Source organism: Chrysoperla carnea, chromosome 2, assembly GCF_905475395.1.
Source record: "Chrysoperla carnea chromosome 2, inChrCarn1.1, whole genome shotgun sequence".
Lineage (NCBI taxonomy): Eukaryota > Metazoa > Arthropoda > Insecta > Neuroptera > Chrysopidae > Chrysoperla > Chrysoperla carnea.
In genome coordinates, this window is record NC_058338.1 from 19,080,459 (window position 1) to 19,101,315 (window position 20,857).

The 20,857-nt window shown below is 29.0% G+C and overlaps 2 protein-coding genes across 2 annotated transcripts in view; one reads left to right on the forward strand and one right to left on the reverse strand.

The window, feature by feature from the left end:
* The window catches only part of LOC123292521, a 733,416-nt gene that overhangs the window by 706,113 nt on the left and 6,446 nt on the right, over positions 1-20,857 (reverse strand). The gene's annotated exons all lie outside the window — the stretch shown is intronic.
* Positions 12,030-13,736, forward strand: LOC123293487 (glutathione S-transferase 1-1-like). Its single transcript, XM_044874333.1, has 4 exons — positions 12,030-12,284; positions 12,436-12,642; positions 12,892-13,059; positions 13,484-13,736. Exons 1-4 carry the CDS (start codon positions 12,144-12,146, stop codon positions 13,727-13,729), a joined length of 762 nt encoding a protein of 253 aa, XP_044730268.1. The 5' UTR covers positions 12,030-12,143; the 3' UTR covers positions 13,730-13,736.

Sequence of the window (20,857 nt, forward strand, 5' to 3'; positions counted from 1 at the left end):
TTTTGATCTTGGATATTTTTACGAGGGATCTCTGACACGCCTAATTAAGGGATTTTTACCACAGCCTGTATTTATTATACGTTATTATACACATAACATTTAAACCATGCAGTTTTTAATTCATTATATTATTCTAAAACTCTTATTACTGGTAGGATGGTAGTAGCTGGTAGTAGCATGGGTGAATGTAGTGAAGGAAATGAGCTGTCATTAACAATGATAACAATAAAACAGATGACACACAAATTAAGGAGTATGTGCTTAATGCTTATGTTATAATTGCATACGTACATACCAGTAGTTAATAGTATATGTTAGTGTTAATAACCACCATAGAAGGCAGTATTAGCACGCGTATGAGCGAGCGACCGAGCGCGAAGAGTTAGTGCAGGCGCTAGAATGCGTTTCATATGTAAAAATTTAAGCACTGTATTTTATGCATTTGTTCTTATTTTAAAGACGGGAAATAATGAGGAAACCCATATTTTCAGTGGTTTTAGCTCGATTTTTTCACCCCGTGATAATGCATGCTATAATCAATTCAGAGCTGTAATATGTTCAATTTTTGAAGCAAGAACATTTTTGAGATATAAGATACAGCAAATAAAAGATGTGACTTTATAAATTCCAAAGTTGAAGTGGCAATGGGCTGGAATTGTTTCGTGAATGGGAGGAAGGCGTTTGAGTTTCAAAACCACTGTATTGACACCATGTAATTGTAAAAGGAGAAGAAGGTGTCAGGTCAAACAATTTTGAAAAGATGCTCGTTAATAACAAGCATCTCTGGGGCAGAGGTACTAAGCACTTCTATCTTACATATCTTATATATTAATTCTCTAGCCAATTTTTTCCTAACCACGCGATATCCCCCTTATTCCCTGGCTTGATTGAGTAACAAACATCCATCCATCGATCCATCCAAACTTTCACGATTATAATATACTAGCTTGATACTCGCCCGCCTCATTGGTCTTAAAAGTAAAAACCACGGCTTTATAGCCTACACCTCTCTTGATCACACTTATTCCCCTTCTATATAACACTCGAAGAGACTGTTTTACACAGCTAATAAATATGCACAGTTTTCAATTTCTTTAAGTGTAATATAGTCACAATTCATTGAGTATTTCAGGACAAATGGCCATGAATTGTTTTACATTTACTATTTTAAATTTTTACAGAAATCATTAATTTATGGTTCAAAATGATGATCATAAATGGAGCAGTAAAATGTCGGAATAAATTTAATTTTTTTTAAATTACAGCTTGTATGTTATTCCGATGTATGAGCTATATTATTGTACAGTTTCATTGAAATCCATTAACTAGTTTCTGGGTGAAAGCGTAACAAACAAACAAATAAACATCCTTACTTTCACTTTCATAATATATAGGAATATTAGATGAAGTTTTACGGTAATACAAAAAGAGAAATGTTGAAATGAAAGAAGCTGAGAGGTTTGAGATTAGAAACTGGAAGAGAGATTATGATGTTTTACATACGAAAATGTTTCTAGCGCCTGCATTAAGCGTACGTAGCGTATGAATGAGTGAGTATACATTTAATAGGTATGCATGTGTGTGTGTGTGTGTGTGTGTGTGTGTGTGTGTGTGTGTGTGTGTATGTGTCGAGGGAGTGTGTTAAAGTCATTCACAGATGTGTGTGCGATACGATACATTTTGTACGAGATAATAATGTTGGATATGTTAGTTTTTATTTATTTTAATGAATGACTATAATCTTAAATATTTTAATTTGTTTTTAAAAGGATGTTGAAATTTTAATTAATACTTAAGAGTATTAGTTTTTTTTTTTAATTTTTAAAGTGTGACATTAAATATTATCAAATGTTTGGTTGAGCATAAAAAGATGTCTAATTAGTTTGTGTGTCAATAAATAAAAATTTATGGATCGAAAATTTAAGACACGAATGCTTTTATCAAAAACAGGATATCAGAGCCGGATTTATACAAAGCAACGTCTATGGCAATGCCAAAAATTCCGATGAAAACTATGATAGGAGTGATGTTTAAACATCAATAACATTTCATAAAAACGTATCATCTGGTTATCAGATTGGTGAAGGTCGACCTTATCTGTTAGACCACTAATTTCATAAGAAAATATTTATTAATGAAAGTATTAATGTTATCAGCAAATTTTAAAATATAGTCAGAAACACAATTGACTGATTTTCATCCAAATTGGATTTTTGATTCAACTTTTCGTAAAACAACAAGAAACATCGGTGGAGTATATTTTATGTCATATTAATTGCATTTTTTTAATGGTTTTTGTAATTTTTCGAGCAAAACCATTCGAAAGATATTGGTTTTGTTAAAATCGTTGTGCACTAATAAAAAAGGCTTTATCTGACAATTGAAAACGTCGATATTTTAAGAACAATATTAAAATTGAGCTACAATAGTTCGCTGTGAGCTGAATAATCGATATTTGAGTTTAAAATTTAATTAATTCGAATCATCCCAAAAAAAATCATATTTTTTGTATATCTAAATCAAGATTAGTATTATTGAAAAAAAAAAAAAAAATGAATAAGATTATCCCCTATATATTTATAAATCACATTACCTACGGTATTGTATAGACTAATTAAAAGAATTTTATTTATAATTGAATAAAAATATTATTAAAATAATTTTATTAAATGAAAAATTAGAGAATAGGTTTTTCTCAATTTTATACGATACAATATGTCTGTTTTCACGCTAAAACGAAACATAAGCAAAAATTATTAATTACCGTTTCAAAAACTTTTTTTTAGTTTTTAAGTAAGCCACTATCGTTTTATCGTCATATTCATTAAATGTATACAAACTTAAATGTTCGCTCAAACTAATTTGCTCGTAAGTTTTTGATAAAAAAAGGTTTTTGTTCATTAAAACACAATAAGCTTGATAAACCAACTTTAATAATTAGATAAATGTAATGACAGTTCCAAAGCTTAAGTCTTTGCCACTCACCTCTATATCAACATTTTTTAATTCTGACATTTTTTCGAAGAACATTAGATTTCGGAGAAAATACGACTTAAAAATATTTCATTATTGCATTTATTCGAGAGAAAATACGCCACCTTTATAAAAATGTGTCAGGCAAAAGTGATTTTAAGGACGATAAAAATCATTCGTCTGTGTTAATAGCTTCTAAGCCCAGGTTAAATTTCAAGATCATTTAAAGATCAGGGTCTGCCACAAATGACCTGAAATTATAATTTCAGGTTAAAATCATGGACACAGGTGAACGGTCTCTATTGCTGTTGACAGATTTTGGATAAAGCACCTTTCTGTAGCTAGAAGTTTGCTTTCGATTAAAAATGTTAGTTTTCTTATGAGGATCAACTTTCTAGTTTAAAAAGTTATTCTGCCTCTTTAAGCAACACATTATTTCTCTGCTCTAAAACTTTCACTTCCAAACATCATTCAATAATCACGAACTTAAACTATGTTTAATTAGCAGTGCATTAAAAAATTAATTTATATAAAATTATGTAGAGGTTATGATTCACCCCACACGGAACACGCTTACGTGTTAATATTTTATTAAAGTGTTTGATATTATTTAGACGTCAGCGTACAAACAGCAACGGCGTTTCAATATAATGTCATTATCAGATTACTTGAAACTATATGTACATTGATTATAAGAGATAAATTAACAGGATTATCTTCGGGGTAAAACTGGTGGACGACCAACAGTTAACTTTCAAGAATTCTATTTAAAATGCTGTATCAGAGTAATCGGTTAAAAAAAATAAAAAACTACCCTAACAACATGCACTTCAACGAGCAGACAATCATAGCGACAGAGGGTAGTATTTTTATTAGGTGTATACACTCATCATGTTTGTAGCTGTAAAACAGGAATCTTTGTTAATAAACCATTTTAAAATGGTAAACATTTATGTATGGGATTAAAACTAAAATTTAAAAACCAAATCGACACGTACAGTACTGTAAAAATAGTCAATGTGAAACAATTCATGGCCATCTTTTTCGATATACTCAATGAATTAAGACTATTTTACAATTAAAGAAATTGTGTAAATATTTTACGAGTGTAAAACAATCTCTACCATTATTTCGAGTGTTAGGGGAAGGGGATGAGTGAGAGAAAAGGAGTCTTTACCAATCTTTACTTTTACACCCTGCGAAGCGGGTGGGTATTAAGCTAGTATATTACAAATATGAAGAAAGGATGTTTGTTTGTTTGTTTGTTACGCTTTCATGCAAAAACTAATGAATGGATTTGAAAGAAACAGCAATAATACAACTTATACATCAGAATAACACATGAGTCATAATTTATAAACAAATTTTTTTTTTTTAATATTAAAAAATTAAATTTAATCTGATATTTTACAGCTCCATCTTTTATCTTCATTTTGAACCCTAAATTAAAGATTTCTGTAAAAATTTAAAATAGTAAATGTCAAACAATTCATGACCATCTTTTCTGATATACTCGATGAATTATAACTATTTCACACTTAAGAAATTTGAAAACTGTGCTTAAATTTTAGCGGTGTAAAAGCAATCCCTTCGAGTTTTATAGAAGGGTAATGAGTAAGATCAAGAGAGGTGGAGGCTATAAAGCGGTTATTTTTACTTTTTAGTCCAGTGAAGCAGGCGGGTATCAAGCTAGTATATTATAACTGTGAAAGTGAGTTTGTTTGTTTGTTACGCTTTCACGCAAAAACTACCCAATGGATTATAATGAAACTTTACAACAATATAGCTCATGCATCAGAGTAACACATGAACTAAAATTTCTAGAGATATTTTTAAATATTAATTTTGTTGACATATCACTGCGTGTATATGAAAAATATTGTAAAGCATAAATCAGTGATTTCTGTAAAAAGAATGAACGAGATATAATTTATGGTCATCTGTTCAACCATGATTTTCTGATATGTTCAATGCATTATGACTATTTGAATTTCCATTTTTTTTAAATTGAATACTATACATTTACTTTTACGTGTGTAAAACAATTCAACTATTCCTATCTCGAGTGTTATGAAGGAGGGATAAGTGAGAGCAAGGAAGATAAACTCGTTGAAATGGGCGGGTATTATGCTAGTAGTAACACTATAAAATTCATTGAATTATGTCATACAAACGAACCATTAAGTGTCATGTTTTGATACATGTTTCATTAATTTTTTACCATATACTAACTATTATATAACGTACGTTATATATAGTAGTGAAATAAACATTACAGTTCTATCTATCCATTCTCATTATACATTGTCAGCGATAATCCTATTGCATATTCAACTCAATTTCATCGGGTTATTAAAATTTTATGAATACTAACATTGTTTGCCAATAATCCTTTTAATACAGTTTTTATTGTCCATGCTCCTACTGACATTATTACTATTATTATTATTATTATTATAATGCTTGGCAAGATTAATGATTTTTTTACTTCCGATAAAATTTATGTGCATGTGTATCTCATTAAATTATGCATTGACATTCAAATTACAGTAATTATATTATATATAAATTGGTAGTTTTGAAATTTTTTTAGAAAGGCTTTTAATTTATTTCGTTCAATTACTTTGTTGCGCAATTCTAAAATAAGACGTCTGTTTATTTAATTGATAAACTTTTTAAATTTATTCAAATTAAAGTATTGATTTCTCTCTACGTTTCCGAGCAAAACTCATTACTCTCGTAAAGGATACTGAGGTATATTAGTAAGAAACTGATTAAATAAAGTCGAAAATCCTCCAAAAATCTCCAAAATCGAAATTTTGTTGATAATAAATAAAGTAAATAATACAGAGTAGTACAAATAAAATTGGATTGAAATTGTAATTATTATTATATTTGTTGTTCATTAAAAGGTACCAAAATGTACCATGTTGGCAATTTTGAAAAACCAATGAGTCCTGGTCCAAGAATAAAGCACATAAGTGATAGCTAGCGCAAAATTTACATCACAGCTGAAAAGAATGACCCAAAATTAGTGGGTTTTAAAAAAAATTCCAATTAGATCGGATAAAATTTGCCTGTGTTTTCAAAAAATCGAATTTTTTAACTTGATGACGTCATCAGAATCCAAAAATTTTAATTTTGCTCTATCACATCCAAATTTTATCCAATTTTGATAAACCAAGTATGTAATCCTACTAAATTTGGGTTATTCTTTTCAAATTTGTGATCAAAATTAACCTAGCTATAATAAGTTTCTAGAATGTGGAGCCCAGGTCTAGGAACTAAGCACATACGTGATAGCTAGCGAAAAATTGACATCACAGCGGAAAAGAATGACCCAAAATTAGTGGGTTTTAAAAAAAATTCCAATTACATCGGATAAAATTTGCCTGTGTTATCAAAAAATCGAATTTTTTAACTTGTTGACGTCATCAGAATCAAAAAATTTTAATTTTGCTCTATCACATCCAAATTTTATCCAATTTTGATAAACCAAGTATGTAATCCTACTAAATTTGGGTCATACTTTTCAAATTTGTGATCAAAATTAGCCTAGCTATAATAAGTTTCTAGAATGTGGAGTCCAGGTCTAGGAACTAAGCACATACGTGATAGCTAGCAAAAAATTGACATCACAGCTGAAAAGAATGACCCAAAATTAGCGGGTTTTAAAAAAAATTCCAATTAGATCGGATAAAATTTGCCTGTGTTATCAAAAAATCGAATTTTTTAACTTGATGACGTCATCAGAATCCAAAAATTTTAATTTTGCTCTATCACATCCAATTTTTATCCAATTTTGATAAACCAAGTATCTAATCCTACTAAATTTGGGTCATACTTTTCAAATTTGTGATCAAAATTAGCCTAGCTATAATAATTTTCTAGAACGTCGAGTCTTGGTCCTGGAATTAAGCACATATGTGATGGCTGGCGAAAAATTGACATCACAGCTGAAAAGAATGACCCAAAATTAGTGGGTTTTAAAAAAATTCCAATTAGATCGGATAAAATTTGCCTGTGTTATCAACAAATCGAATTTTTTAACTTGATGACGTCATCAGAATCACTAAATTTTAATTTTGCTCTATCACATCCAAATTTTATCCAATTTTGATAAACCAAGTATGTAATCCTACTAAATTTGGGTCATACTTTTCAAATTTGTGATCAAAATTAGCCTAGCTATAATAAGTTTCTAGAACGTCGAGTTCTGGTCCTGGAATTAAGCACATATGTGATAGCTGGCGAAAAATTGACATCACAGCTGAAAAGAATCACCCAAAATTAGTGGGTTTTAAAAAAAATTCCAATTAGATCGGATAAAATTTGCCTGTGTTATCAACAAATCGAATTTTTTAACTTGATGGCGTCATCAGAATCCAAAAATTTTAATTTTGCTCTATCACATCCAAATTTGATCCAATTTATATAAATCAAGTATGTAATCCTACTAAATTTGGGTCATACTTTTCAGATTTTTGGTCAAAATTATCCTAGCTTGATTAGGTTTCAAGAATGTGGAGTCCTGGTCCCGGAATTAGGCACAAAGTTGATAGCTAGCGAAAAATTGACGTCACAGCTAAAAAGAATGACCCAAAATGAATGGGTTTTAAAAAAAATTACAATTAGATCGGATCAAATTTTCTCAATTTCCTACCAAATAGACAAATCAAAAATCAATTATCAAAACAAAACGCATGCTATGAAATCTATGAAATAATACACGATATCTATTAGATAAACATGCAATGTAAATTATACTTTTTTAACGATACTTTGGAAATACTTCAAAAAGTAAAGATATCCTGACTTATAAAATGCTATTTCATTACAAACTTCAGTAGATTTTATCAATATTTTAATTCATCTTTATTCTCAAAATTTGTTCGAGATGTTTAATATCGTGAAGCTTTCATCCTGAATACAAGAAAGTAAGTTTAAGAGATCGTTCTTTGAGAGAGGTTATACGTCAAATATGGTTCACTACAAAGTTATTTTAATTTTTTCCCCATTTATTTGATATCTTGTTAAAAAAACTAGATATTCAGAAATTATTTAAAAAAATGCAATTACAATGCCTCGCCTTCGTTTTTTTTTTAAACAACTGCAGCCGTGAATAAGAATTATGCAAATAAACATTTAATTTAATTAAGGCAGATATATAACATTGATATGGAGCGGCGGTAAAACTAAAAAGGAATTTTTTTTTGTAAAATATTCATATTTATTTTAGAAATATTCAACGAATTATTATTCTTCATATCGTAATGTACAATTTTAATTACAATGAATGTGTGTCTGTCCTGTTGTCTCCTATAGTCATTTAATACGTCAAGGGTCGAGTGTAGTATTTGACAGCCAGTCCAGAACGGCTTGCATTTTGAGAAGCTGTTGTTAAATTCTTGCTTACCACCTTTTACCTATACACAAATTTCCATAACAGGATATTTCTCTTTGAACAATCCTGGAAAATTATCAAATGGTCCAATACTCTTTATATAAATAATTAGACTTTATTAAAATGATTAATACATACTTGAAACTTCGTGAATGGCTTCATTTCGTCGAGTCCACCAAACTATACCTTTACGGTTTTTTAGAAAAGTGCTGTGTACTCAAATGAGCGCGATAACGTCTTATTTTAAAACGTCTGTTCATACAAATACAAATACATGTTTAGTTTATCAGTCTCCTTGAAAGAAAAGTTTCCGGGTATGCAAATTATCGTAGGAAAGAAAATTGTTAGACACGATCTTGACAAAAGCCTCACCGCTTTGAATTTTGAGTGTCAAATACTCTGACTGACTCTAGACCCATAAAAAATTGAATAAAATGTATCATATTTATAAAAATAGAAATAGTGACCTAAGTACTTAAACAAGTATAATTATAAATTATTATTAAAATTAAAGAAACTAATAGAAATTTAAATTAAACAGAGTAAAAGAAATTATCTATTAACTATATTTAATCCAGTATATGATTACTCATAATACATTCATGTGGTTAGCGAATTACCGTAAAAATCTCTTCCAGTAAAATCTAATTATTAAATCTTATTGCAGTAGAATTTAATTATTAATCCTCCAATAATCACCTATAATCTTAATCCGTATTGAACACGAAGTGAATTTATTTTAGAAAGATCCAGTTGATTCGTTTATTAAACATGTGATATGCTTAAGGATGATCCCAAAAAAATGATCCGATGAAAATATTTGAGACTCTGTTAGAAAAAATAGACAAAATTTAAGAGTAAAATGTTTCGACAAATATCTTAATTTTTGAAATATTGATGTCTACAGATTAAGAAAAAATCACTTATAGAAAAACTAACACACAAATGACATTCATTTCATCAATGTATTTTTTGGAAAAACGAGTGCCGCTTATTATAATTTTCTCTATAGGAAAATATTTGCCACGTTTATGAAAAAAATTTTCAAACAAAAATCGCTTTTTTTTATCAGGGACATTCTTTATATTAAACTTGTATTATATCTCTAACGGTTTACAAGACATCCCAATTGACCTATGTTGCTCATTCAAACCTATATCAAAATTTTATTCTTAATATCAATAATTTATAAGCGTTACAAATTTGAGACTAAACTTAGTATACCTTGATAAATCTTATATCTTAAAACTCTAAAGGACATTAATGAGAATGCATATACATATGATTTTAGAAAGATCCTAAAAAAACGTTATTTTTTGGTAACGTCCTTAAAAACTTTTTTAACATTAAATAAATACAGGTCTGGGCGTGCATACTTTATATAAATTGATTTGACTTTTGACCAAACTAATTAATTTAATTAATTATATCTTGTTTAATAACTGTCCTAAATCATTATTAGGTGACTTCATTCAAAACGATATTTCAAGCAATGATCCCTAAAAAAATAGAAAGCAAATTTTAATATTATACTCAAATCCCATGAAGCAGAATTACGACGCGAATGTAATGAAAGTTGGAATACACAATTTAGATTAATATGTCAGACTTGAAAATGAGAAAATTTAGCTAAATAACCTTATGTGTTGAGAAATAATAATAAATTAATTTCAGTAACTCGAGAAGCATCATTATATAATTTGGTACAACGATCCTTAAAAACCTTTATAAACCACAAGACCTCTCTTCGCTTACACGTAACGTGCGTTACAAAAGCAAAACCTATACAAACTTCAAGATAATAATATTTTTTTGAACCATGTGAAATGATTTACCACCCGTTGTGTGTATAAAACCATATAATAAATAAATTTTTAAAAAAAACTTCACCATCCATAAATAACATTGTTATTAATAAATTAACCATATCATAACAATTACCCGTCACAAATCAATACAAAACCAACCACTTATTACCCACAATACATTGATATAGAAAGTTTATTATTACAACAATATATTAATAACTTTTTGAAAAGATATTGACGGTATCTGTAACGAATTGAGAATTTATAAATTGATCATGTATTGATGATAATATGTTAATATTCATATATTTATATGCATTTTAAAGTTAATTTGTTATGTGTTACATATTGGGTGTACCTTAAAGATGAACGAACTAAAAAAAAGGGGTGTTATAAGTTTGACTGCAATGTGTGTGTGTCTGTCTGTCTTTGGCATCGTAGCGCCTATTTTGATTTTCTTGGTTTTGTTTGAAAGGTAATTTAATGGAGAGTGTTATTAGCTATGTTTTTTAAATGCAAATTTAGGATTCCATACCCAAAAAAACTAAAAATTGTCAATGATCTTCCAAATCGGCTCAATTTGGAAAACGTTTTAAGGACAAATGAAATTTACTATAATTTAAAAAAAAAACTATAAAATTTTCGGGTACGGAACCCTAATCTCGCACTTGATACATAGCTAAGACCACTCTTCATTTAAGTTAAATTCCTTCATCCGTTTAGTTGCTACGATAACACATACAAACAGACAGACCGACACACACACATGGCGGTCAAACTTATAACACCCCTTCTTTTAAGTTCGGGGGATAAAAAAGGCAATTTAATGGAGAGTGTTCTTAGATATGTTTCAAATGCGAGTTTAGGGTTCCGTAGCCGAAAAATTAGTCGGGAGTTCTTTAAATTTTGTTTATGTCACTTGTATTCCAAAAAAATTTTATTGTTTAAGCAAACCTCTCCTCTGTAGATGTACTCTCTGTGAGAGTGAGAGAGACACTCTGTACATACACAAATATACAGAAGCATATTATTCTTTATGAATATAATAATGGTTTAGCTATTTTTTACTAAATTTATTTATGACTTTTTTTATTACTAACTAATTATTTATAAATATATGGTTTTGTGGTAAGCATTGTTGTTTTTTTTTTGTGGTGGTGTAAATTGACTTACCAAAATATATTTTGTCTACTGGATACATATGTTATAATTATATGCATCGTATTTTTAACACAAAAGTGTCAGGTTAAAATCATTACCACCGAAAACAAATTTGTTCATCGAAAGACACAAATTTAGTATGATATCAATCATGCGATAAGTAAAGATAATAGTGGGCTATGGGTAATATTGCGTCTACGTTATATTTAAGCTATCGATCTGAAAAATGCAGCAGGGAATTTGCCGGACACTATGAACACGTAATAACAATAATAATTATTAAACAATAAAAAAATTTATTCCGGCGATGAGCTTGTCTGGCACCTCGAACATGTCGTACATAAGTACTTTTGTTTTTGAATACATAATTAATAATTATTAAGTGTCCGACAAATTCCATTATCAAGCTAATTTAAAAACGCATAACTTTCGAAAAAAGTCGTAGATCCCGAAGTTTCTAGCATGTATTAACCATTTAACAAAGCACCCTTTTTGCAAACACCGATTCAGATCAAGCAACTTAATTCAAAAAAGGTTTTTGACATATTTGGTTAAAAATAATATCATGCCACCATAAAACCTATTTAGCCAGTTGGAAATATACTACAAAATTTAAAGTATAAATAAAAAATTTCTCAAATTCTAAGCACAATGTTTTTGTAAAGAAAAAAAATTAAACTTATTTAAAAATATTTTCCTATTTTTATTGGAAAATATGTATAATAAACGGGTCTAACTGTAATAAATGACGTTTAAGCAGACTTTGGGTAAAAGTTTGACTGAACGATTAAGAAAAAATGACTATAACATTATTCCACTGGGCACCAAATGCTCCATCAAGATGCGTATATTTAACATTAAAAACAATGGGCTTAGAATTTGTACTAGAAGAGATTGATAGAAGTTCTAGAGATCAGTATTCCCCAGAGTTTCTTGCGGTAGGTGCTGTTTTAATACAATTAAAAACATCCTGATCCCGAGCACAAACCGAGTAAAAAAAAACATTTCAAAAACTTTTTTTTACACACAACATATTCACAGTCACAGTCACATTTTTCATGAAACCAATTTTTTGTTTATATTTTGTAGAAAAACCCACAGTTTATAGTACCAACCATAGATGACGATGGTTTTATTTTAACGGAAAGTCGCGCAATAATTACATATCTAGCTGAAAAATATGCAGAGATTGATCCTTTCAGCTTATATCCAAAGGATACACATCCTCGTGCGATTGTCAATCAGAGGCTGTTTTTTGATGCATGTTTATTATACCCTGCTATTCGTAATGTTTGCGTAAGTAATTTGCGAACTCTTTTGCATAATTTTATAGTTATATTCAATGTATAGGACATTCTAAGAGCCTGCAGTAATCGACAGGCTTTGAATATTTCAACAAAACCTAAATTTTTGTCGTTTATTATACATACATGGGAAATCATAAGTCCAACTAGTGACTGAGTGAATCCGTGCTCATAATTAACACTTTTGAAAGTCTAAACAAAATCAATTTATAATATATTGACGAAGGTTTCTTTTTCGTAGCGATCAGTTATATATCGAAACGAAACAACAATATCACGTGACTTAATAGATGGATTAAACATAGCTCTAAACGATTTAGACGTGTTTTTGGACTACGATGATTTTGCATGTGGTAATACGTTAACATTAGCAGATATTTCCCTTTTCGCAACAGTTACATCAATTGAGGTTTGTGTCTTCTATTAGAGGAGTTTAAATACAAAAATTTGAAGAAAAAATAGCGCTGTGTAGTCTTTCAAATTTTCTAAAGTAAAGCAAAAAGTACATACACTCAAAATTGGATTACAATCGTAAAAGATTGTAAAATGCAATTTACAATCTTTTACAATCGTAAAAGATTGTAAATTGCAATTTGTAATCTTTTAAGTATAGTTTTTACCAAGAACAAAAATTGGATGAAGTTTTTTTCAATGTCATGTTTTACACTTTGCCAAGGGAAGTTCTTATGGCAGAGAAGTTGTATGGAAGCTCGCATAATTTAAAATTTGTTCAAGAACCAACCAATTTTTTTTATTCAATTAGATATCAGACTAAAATAATTTTCGAATTTTCGAAAGATGAAAATTTCAAGCAATATAAATAATTATTTCAGACAATTAACTGGAATCTTAAACAATTTAAAAATATTAATAATTGGTTAAAACGATGTGCGACACGTATAGTAGGGATTGAAGAAAATTCAAGAGGATGTGAAATGGTAGCAAGTGTTTTCCTTTCAAAATTAAAACCGGAGCCGTCCTCAAATCAACCAACCATATCAAACAAACCCAGTTGTTCACAATCATGCCAATCCAGCCAATCACAAGCCCAATCTTGCACATCAACACTAGACGATTAATGTTTAAACAGACATCTAAACTTAAATAATTGTTACCAAAGAATTGAAATAAGACAATTAAAACATACATTTTCACGTTTTCATTTTTATGCATTATTCGAGTAAATTTTTAAGATTTCAGCGCCGCGATAGTAGAAAAAAAAAGAACTTTTCGTTAGGTCACCCAGCTGATCATTTTCATTGAATAAAAAGATCAGAAAACGATTATAGAATGCCTTGATATATTTATTTTTAACCCCCGCAGTAAAAAAAAAGGAGTGTTAGAAGTTTAACCGCTATGTGTGTGTCTGTCTGTGGCATCGTAGTGCCTAAGCGAATGAATCGATTTTGATTTTTTTGGTTTTTTTTTTTAAGGTAATTTAATGGAGAGTATTCTTATCTACGTTTCAAGTGTGAATATAGAATTCCATATCAAGGTCACATTGCTCGCTCCCAAAAAAACATGAAGGAAGTATTTTTTCGCCACTATTTTACTGGACTATATTTGTAGATTCTTAAACTATATTTTTCTTCGAAGTGATAAAAAACATGAAGCATATATTTTAATATACACTAATATGAAGTACCTACATATAACATGGATAGTTTAAGTAGATATTATTACAATGTTTTTTTAACTATATTTTAATAACGTTACTCATGTGCACATTAATTACAGTAATTAGTCTCACGTTTATTCACCTTTATCACAACGAAAAACCCTCGTAAACTATGTGGTTTTTACCATCATATACCTATCTAGGGTAGTAAATTTCATGCTAGAATTACTTGATTATTTTTCCATTTCTCTTTTGATGGTGTATTAATATAGAACGTAAAATTATATATTTATATAAGAAATGGTAATAAATGGTTATGTTGCCATCCATACATGTTACTTACTTTTATACATTCGTTTACTACATACACGGAGAAATTTTTGACTATAATGTCAAAACAATTTTGTAAATTATTATCAAACTAATTTTTGAAGTGAAAATTTCTATAGGCACGTTAGACGATTTTTGGCAGGGTGAAATGTCATGTATGTATGTTATCATCATCATCATCAACATGTTTTCGCTAGGTACATCTAAAGCTTTACTCATAATACTTCCACAGAGGTACAGTGGCCTAGTGACAGAGCAGTGGAATCCGACAGCAAAGGCTAGAACTCAAGCCCAGATTAAGATATTTTTTCTTTCTTTAAATTCATAAAATAATTCAATTAATCGACAAAATGGAATCTGATCGTTAAATGAGCTGAATGTTGTTTTTGAGCCAAAACTAGATGGCAGTTTTTTTAATCAAACAAAATTTTTTTCATACAGAGTGTATCATTTCTATGTATGAATCAATCTATTATGGATAATAGGTAATCAATCAAAAAATACCTTAAATAAAAATTGCAGAGTTCGATGGAAAACTTCATGTTCTGACATCAGATTGGAGCTTGTTCTACGGGTTACTTAGTCAATTTAGATCCAGATTTAAAAATAAGAGATAGAAATTTTTTCCCCATAAAATTAACATTTTTTATTTAATACCTTATTTCAATAATTGTCAGCTTTCGAAAGAAAACACGCTAGCTAAAGTTTACGAGCAATAAGCCATAATAGATGAAAATGGTTCACTTTATATAATTATTTTAAATACTTTTGATATGAAAAATTCACCGTGTATAATTAACTATGTAGAAAAAAGTATAAATTTTTTTATACAAATAGCTAAGTAATAGCTATTTTTCATGACCATTTATTAAATAGTATCTTCAAATTAGTAAAGGTGGTATGTTTGATAGAGTAAATTTATACTTTCGCACACAAAGGTGTGTATAAACTAGGCAAGTAAGCCAGAAAATTACTATTAAATGTAAAGAGAAGTCTAAGAATCGTATACAAAATGTACAATACTCAATTGTTGTAATTTTTTATGCCATGCATACCTATATGTAATATATATCAAGGTATAAGTTTAGTGAATGGAAGGGCTCAAAAAGGGAAGCGAATTTTCTATATCCGAACTGCATGTTAATAATTTTATAGACAAATATAGATCAACGTATGTTATAATGTTACCAAGGGTTTTTTAATATACAATATTTACAATATTCATGAGTTTTGTCGAAATTGGAGATACAAAAATTTTTCGATTTTTTGCAATTTTTTTAAGGAGTACCCCTTTAAAAAATCGAGAAAATCGGAAAAAAAATTTTGTTTTGGAATTTGTTGAAACTTGGTGGATGGGGTAATTTTGATCCAAAAAGTATAAAAATCAGGTTAATTTAATGATTGAATGCAGAGTTTCTGAGATACCGCAATATTTGGATCGATTTAAGTCCGTATCTCAAAAACTATTCGACCAATCAACAAATGCACCCGATTTTTGTACTTTTTGGGTCAAAATTACCTCATATATTGAGTTTTGTCGAAATTGGAGATATAAAAAATTTTTCGATTTTTTGCAATTTTTTTAATGGGTACCCCTTTAAAAAAATCGAGAAAATCGGAAAAAAAAATTTGTTTTGGAATTTGATGAAACTCGGTGGATGAGGTAATTTTGATACAAAAAGTATAAAAATCAGGTTAATTTAATGATTAGATTCAGAGTTTCTGAGATACCGCAATATTTGGATCGATTTTAGTCCGTATCTCAAAAACTATTCGACCAATCAACAAATGCACCCGATTTTTGTACTTTTTGGGTCAAAATTACCTTATATACTGAGTTTTGTCGAAATTAGATATATAGAAAATTTTTCGATTTTTTGCAATTTTTTTAAGGGGGTACCCTTTAAAAAAATCGAGAAAATCGGAAAAAAAATTTTGTTTTGGAATTTGATGAAACTCGGTGGATGGGATAATTATGATCCAAAAAGTATAAAAATCAGGTTAATTTAATTATTGAATCTATAGAAAGTTATAATGTCAGCGAGTATCATGGGTAAAACTTCATTTTCAAATATTCGAGTTCCCCACCGAAAAATTAATATTAATAAAACTGGAATTGTCATTTTAGACTAGCAAACTACTTTATACATATATATAAAAAAGAAAAGTTGCATTAGAATAATATGTAATGGAGAAAATATGGTATCATAAATTGTAAAATAGCATCATCTTCGTCTCGTTATTGTGAATGCCACCGTTAACCTATCAGTTGTTATAGATGAGTACCTTACACTGATGATACATATTTTATCATCAAGACAAGATCTTTTCACTCGACCAGTTGTTTGTTATACATAACATGACATATTTAACAATATAATATGTAATACTAAGTAGAGATCAATAGATATATAGAGTGGGACAAAAAAGATTGTGTATAACAAAAAGAAAACCGACTTCAAAAAAAGAACTATTCAAAACAAATTAATATGCACTAAAAAGTAAAACCATAACGATAATATAATGTAGTTAAAATTATTGTTATTTTTGAAGTCGGTGTCAGCCAAGGAAACAACTCTGACAGAACAGTTTGCTACTTTAGCTTGAATGACACCGACTCCAAAAGTAACAATAATTGTAACTACATTATATTATCGTTATTTTTTTACTTTTTAGTGTCTTGTAATTTTTTTTTGGAAAAGTTTTTCTTTTGAAGTTGGTTTTCTTTTTGTTTAAAGTTTTTTATTTTGTGATTTTTAGTGAATCTGAAGTACACTAACTAAAAGAATCATCGAAATCGGTTGGCGTGATATTGAGTTATTCGTCCTCTTTTCGTGCATACTTAATACAAATTTAAGACTTATATGGTTTTCTCATAGACGCCGTTGTCAGAAGTCGACGAAAATGAAGTGGGACAACACGGGAATCACTAGCTTTCAAATAGATAAAGAATCATCAAAATCGATTCACCCAGTCGAAAGTTCTGAGGTAACACAATTTTCTTGAGTCAAGTAATTTTTTCCTATGCACTTTAATTCATTATACTCATTATTTTTCGTTTTATAAATATTTCTTGCATTGAACGTCCTTAAATAATTTCTACCCATACAGCTTAAATAGTAGGATGTGTTTGAGTTCAGAAATATGTAAGTGTACATATAATACGATCATGATAGGTATATAAGTTACATTATATACCTACCTAAAATTCATATTTTATATCGTTTTAATTAATAATATCGTTATATCATATTTTAATTTGATTTCATATAGAACATGAACAATACCCTTTTATTTTATAATCTTTAATGTCTTTTTCACATCATATTTTTGTTCGGTAATTTTAATTTTTTTTTTTTTTGTTGAATACTTTTATCTATATTATTAAACGAATTTATCAAATATAATATTTTAAATTTATAATTTTTGAAAACTGTTAGATATCAGAGTGAAAATTTTTATAAATTAAGTTTTTATTCAAGTGGAAATTTTTATTTAAAGACGTAATTGAAGTCTTGTTTTTTTTTTTTTGAATTTTCAATTTGAATGGAAAATGTTTCTGCAACGCAATAATTTTAATTAATAATCAAGTGTAACTAATAATTAATCACTTTGATGTATATTTTTCTGTTTATACGAGCTCCACGCAAAAACTACCCGTGGAACAATTTTTATGAAAAGTGATCAACAGCTTCTTAGAGTAGGACGAGATATTGCCCTCGAATGTCTCAAACTATTTAGAATCGTGCCATTTTTAACCTCCGAACTAAAAAAAGGGGTGTTATAAGTTTGACCGTTGATGATGTTTGTCTATCTGTGGCATCGCAGCGCCTAAATGGATGAACCGATTTTAATTTTTTTGGTTTCATTTGAAAGGTAATTTAACAGAGAGTGTTCTTAGCGCTTAGAGTCTTGAGAACATATAAATAATTACTATAGAAATGAATGATCAAATAAACCTGGCTCAATTCATTTCCAAAAGTAAAATGGACAAATAGTTATATAATTCAAAACAATTATTCAAAAGAACAAAATCAATTCAAATATTTCAATTTCAATTAAAATATTTCCAAAAATTTGTCCCAAAAAATGATAGTTCTCTAAGTATCCTTTTCATCTCATCTGATGTCCTTGGCCATCACTTTGATATTGATTAACGAAAGAATGTTATAAGTATAAAGTGTTTATATGTGCGTCCGTGTGTTTCACAATGACATCGTAGCGCTTAAACGGTCGAACCGACTTGATTGAGAATATTTTATTTCTAAGTTAATGAGACCAATTTAAAATTTTTGATTTCCGGTCATTAAAAAAACCTGCCACCGCACACTCCCGTAATTTAGATTAGCCCGTAACATCTGTAATAATGTAATGAATATAAAAGAAGACACCAAAATTTTATGAATTGAATACCATTAATAAAATGCAAAGCAAGATCTTAAATAAAAGAGCAAAGTAATAAATTAAATGTAACGAACCTTCTCCTTTCTTACAATTGTCGGTAGATACTGGCAGGGTTTTATTTAATTTGAATTCTCTGTAGGTAGAATTATATCTATAGTAATTTTACATAATTGATGATGATATATTTATTATTATAGTAGTAAACATATACCTGCTAATATACGAATAAAATAATCACCGAATGTTTTATGAAAATTTGGGTATTCTCAATAAACAGAATAAATACATATTAGATTCAATAGAAATCCCTGTTGATTGAGAAAGTTAGATTGCCATTCGCGAATCTTGGATCCTAGTTCTGGATGCCAATAGTTTTTCACACTCACAAAATTGGATAAAATTTGGATGTCATGGAGCAAAATTAAATTTTTTTGATTTTGATGACGCCATCAAGTTAAAAAATTCAATTTTCTTGATAACACAGGCAAATTTGATCCAATCTAATTGGAGTTTTTTTTGAAACCCACTACTTTTGGGTCATTCTTTTCAGCTGTGATTCCAGTTTTTCGCTAGTTATCACTAAAGTGCTGAATTCCGGAACCAGGACTCCACATTCTGGAAACATATAAGAGCTAGGTTAATATTGATCACACATTTGAAAAGTATGACTCAAATTTAGTAGGATTACATACTTGGTTTACCAAACTAATATAAAATTTGGATATCATGGAGCAAAATTAAATTTTTTTGGATTTTGATGACGTCATCAAGTTAAAAAATTCAATTTTCTTGATAACACAGGCAAATTTGACCCAATCTACTTGGAGTTTTTTCTGAAATCCATTACTTTTGGGTCATTCTTTTCAGCTGTGATTCCAGTTTTTCGCTAGCTATCACTAAAGTGCGAAACAATTCGAATCCAATCTTGTAACCCTAAAGACAGAATTGACTTTCAATATCAACCAACGTTCGAAGCTATACAAACGGTATATTAATATAGGTTCCTATAATATTTTAAAGCTTTATCAAATGTTTAAATCATATATACGTAATATACGTAAGTAATGCATTCAGTTGAAAATAAATTAAAATCATTTTTGAATTTAATTTAAATTTGATTTAAACGATTTTATAATATAAATATATATATTATATTATATATACCTACATCATTTACTAAAATCAAATATAACTTAACCTTCTAGGTAAAGTTACTACACAGGGATGCAAAGCATAAAGATGTCTATCATAACAGATTCATTAATTTGTTCATTGGTATAGAAGAAATAAATATTCATCACACTTAATGAGATAAGTTAACTTTAGAGATAAGTCAATTGGTTTAATTGATGACAATGAGTAATAAATATATTCATTTTTTATGGATTGCAGTACAGTCAAAACTAGTTTTAACTATATCGGACATAACGATGAACAAATTGTAACGATGAAATGGGAAGATCCCGATCGAATCCCTATAAATACATATACAGAATGTTCGATTTATATCTAGGCATATAAATATCACGAGTATGACAGAGTACATTCGTTAAGCAATTCATCTAAGTAAGAGAGAGATTATAGGTATTATATTAAATTGCAAAAGTGACTTGTATCGTGGCTTATCAGTTTTAATTCATCTATTCAACGTAGAAACTCCCACTCTCCAAGCGTCTTACAACTATCTCAACGCATATCAAAGCTGCAACACAGGTATAATATACCTCTCATTTAGATGCATTGCTTAACGTATGTATTCTGTCATACTTGTGATATTTATATGCCTAGATGTAAATCGAACATTCTGTATATGGGTGAACTGTAACAACGTCGTTTATACCGACATATCTACTAT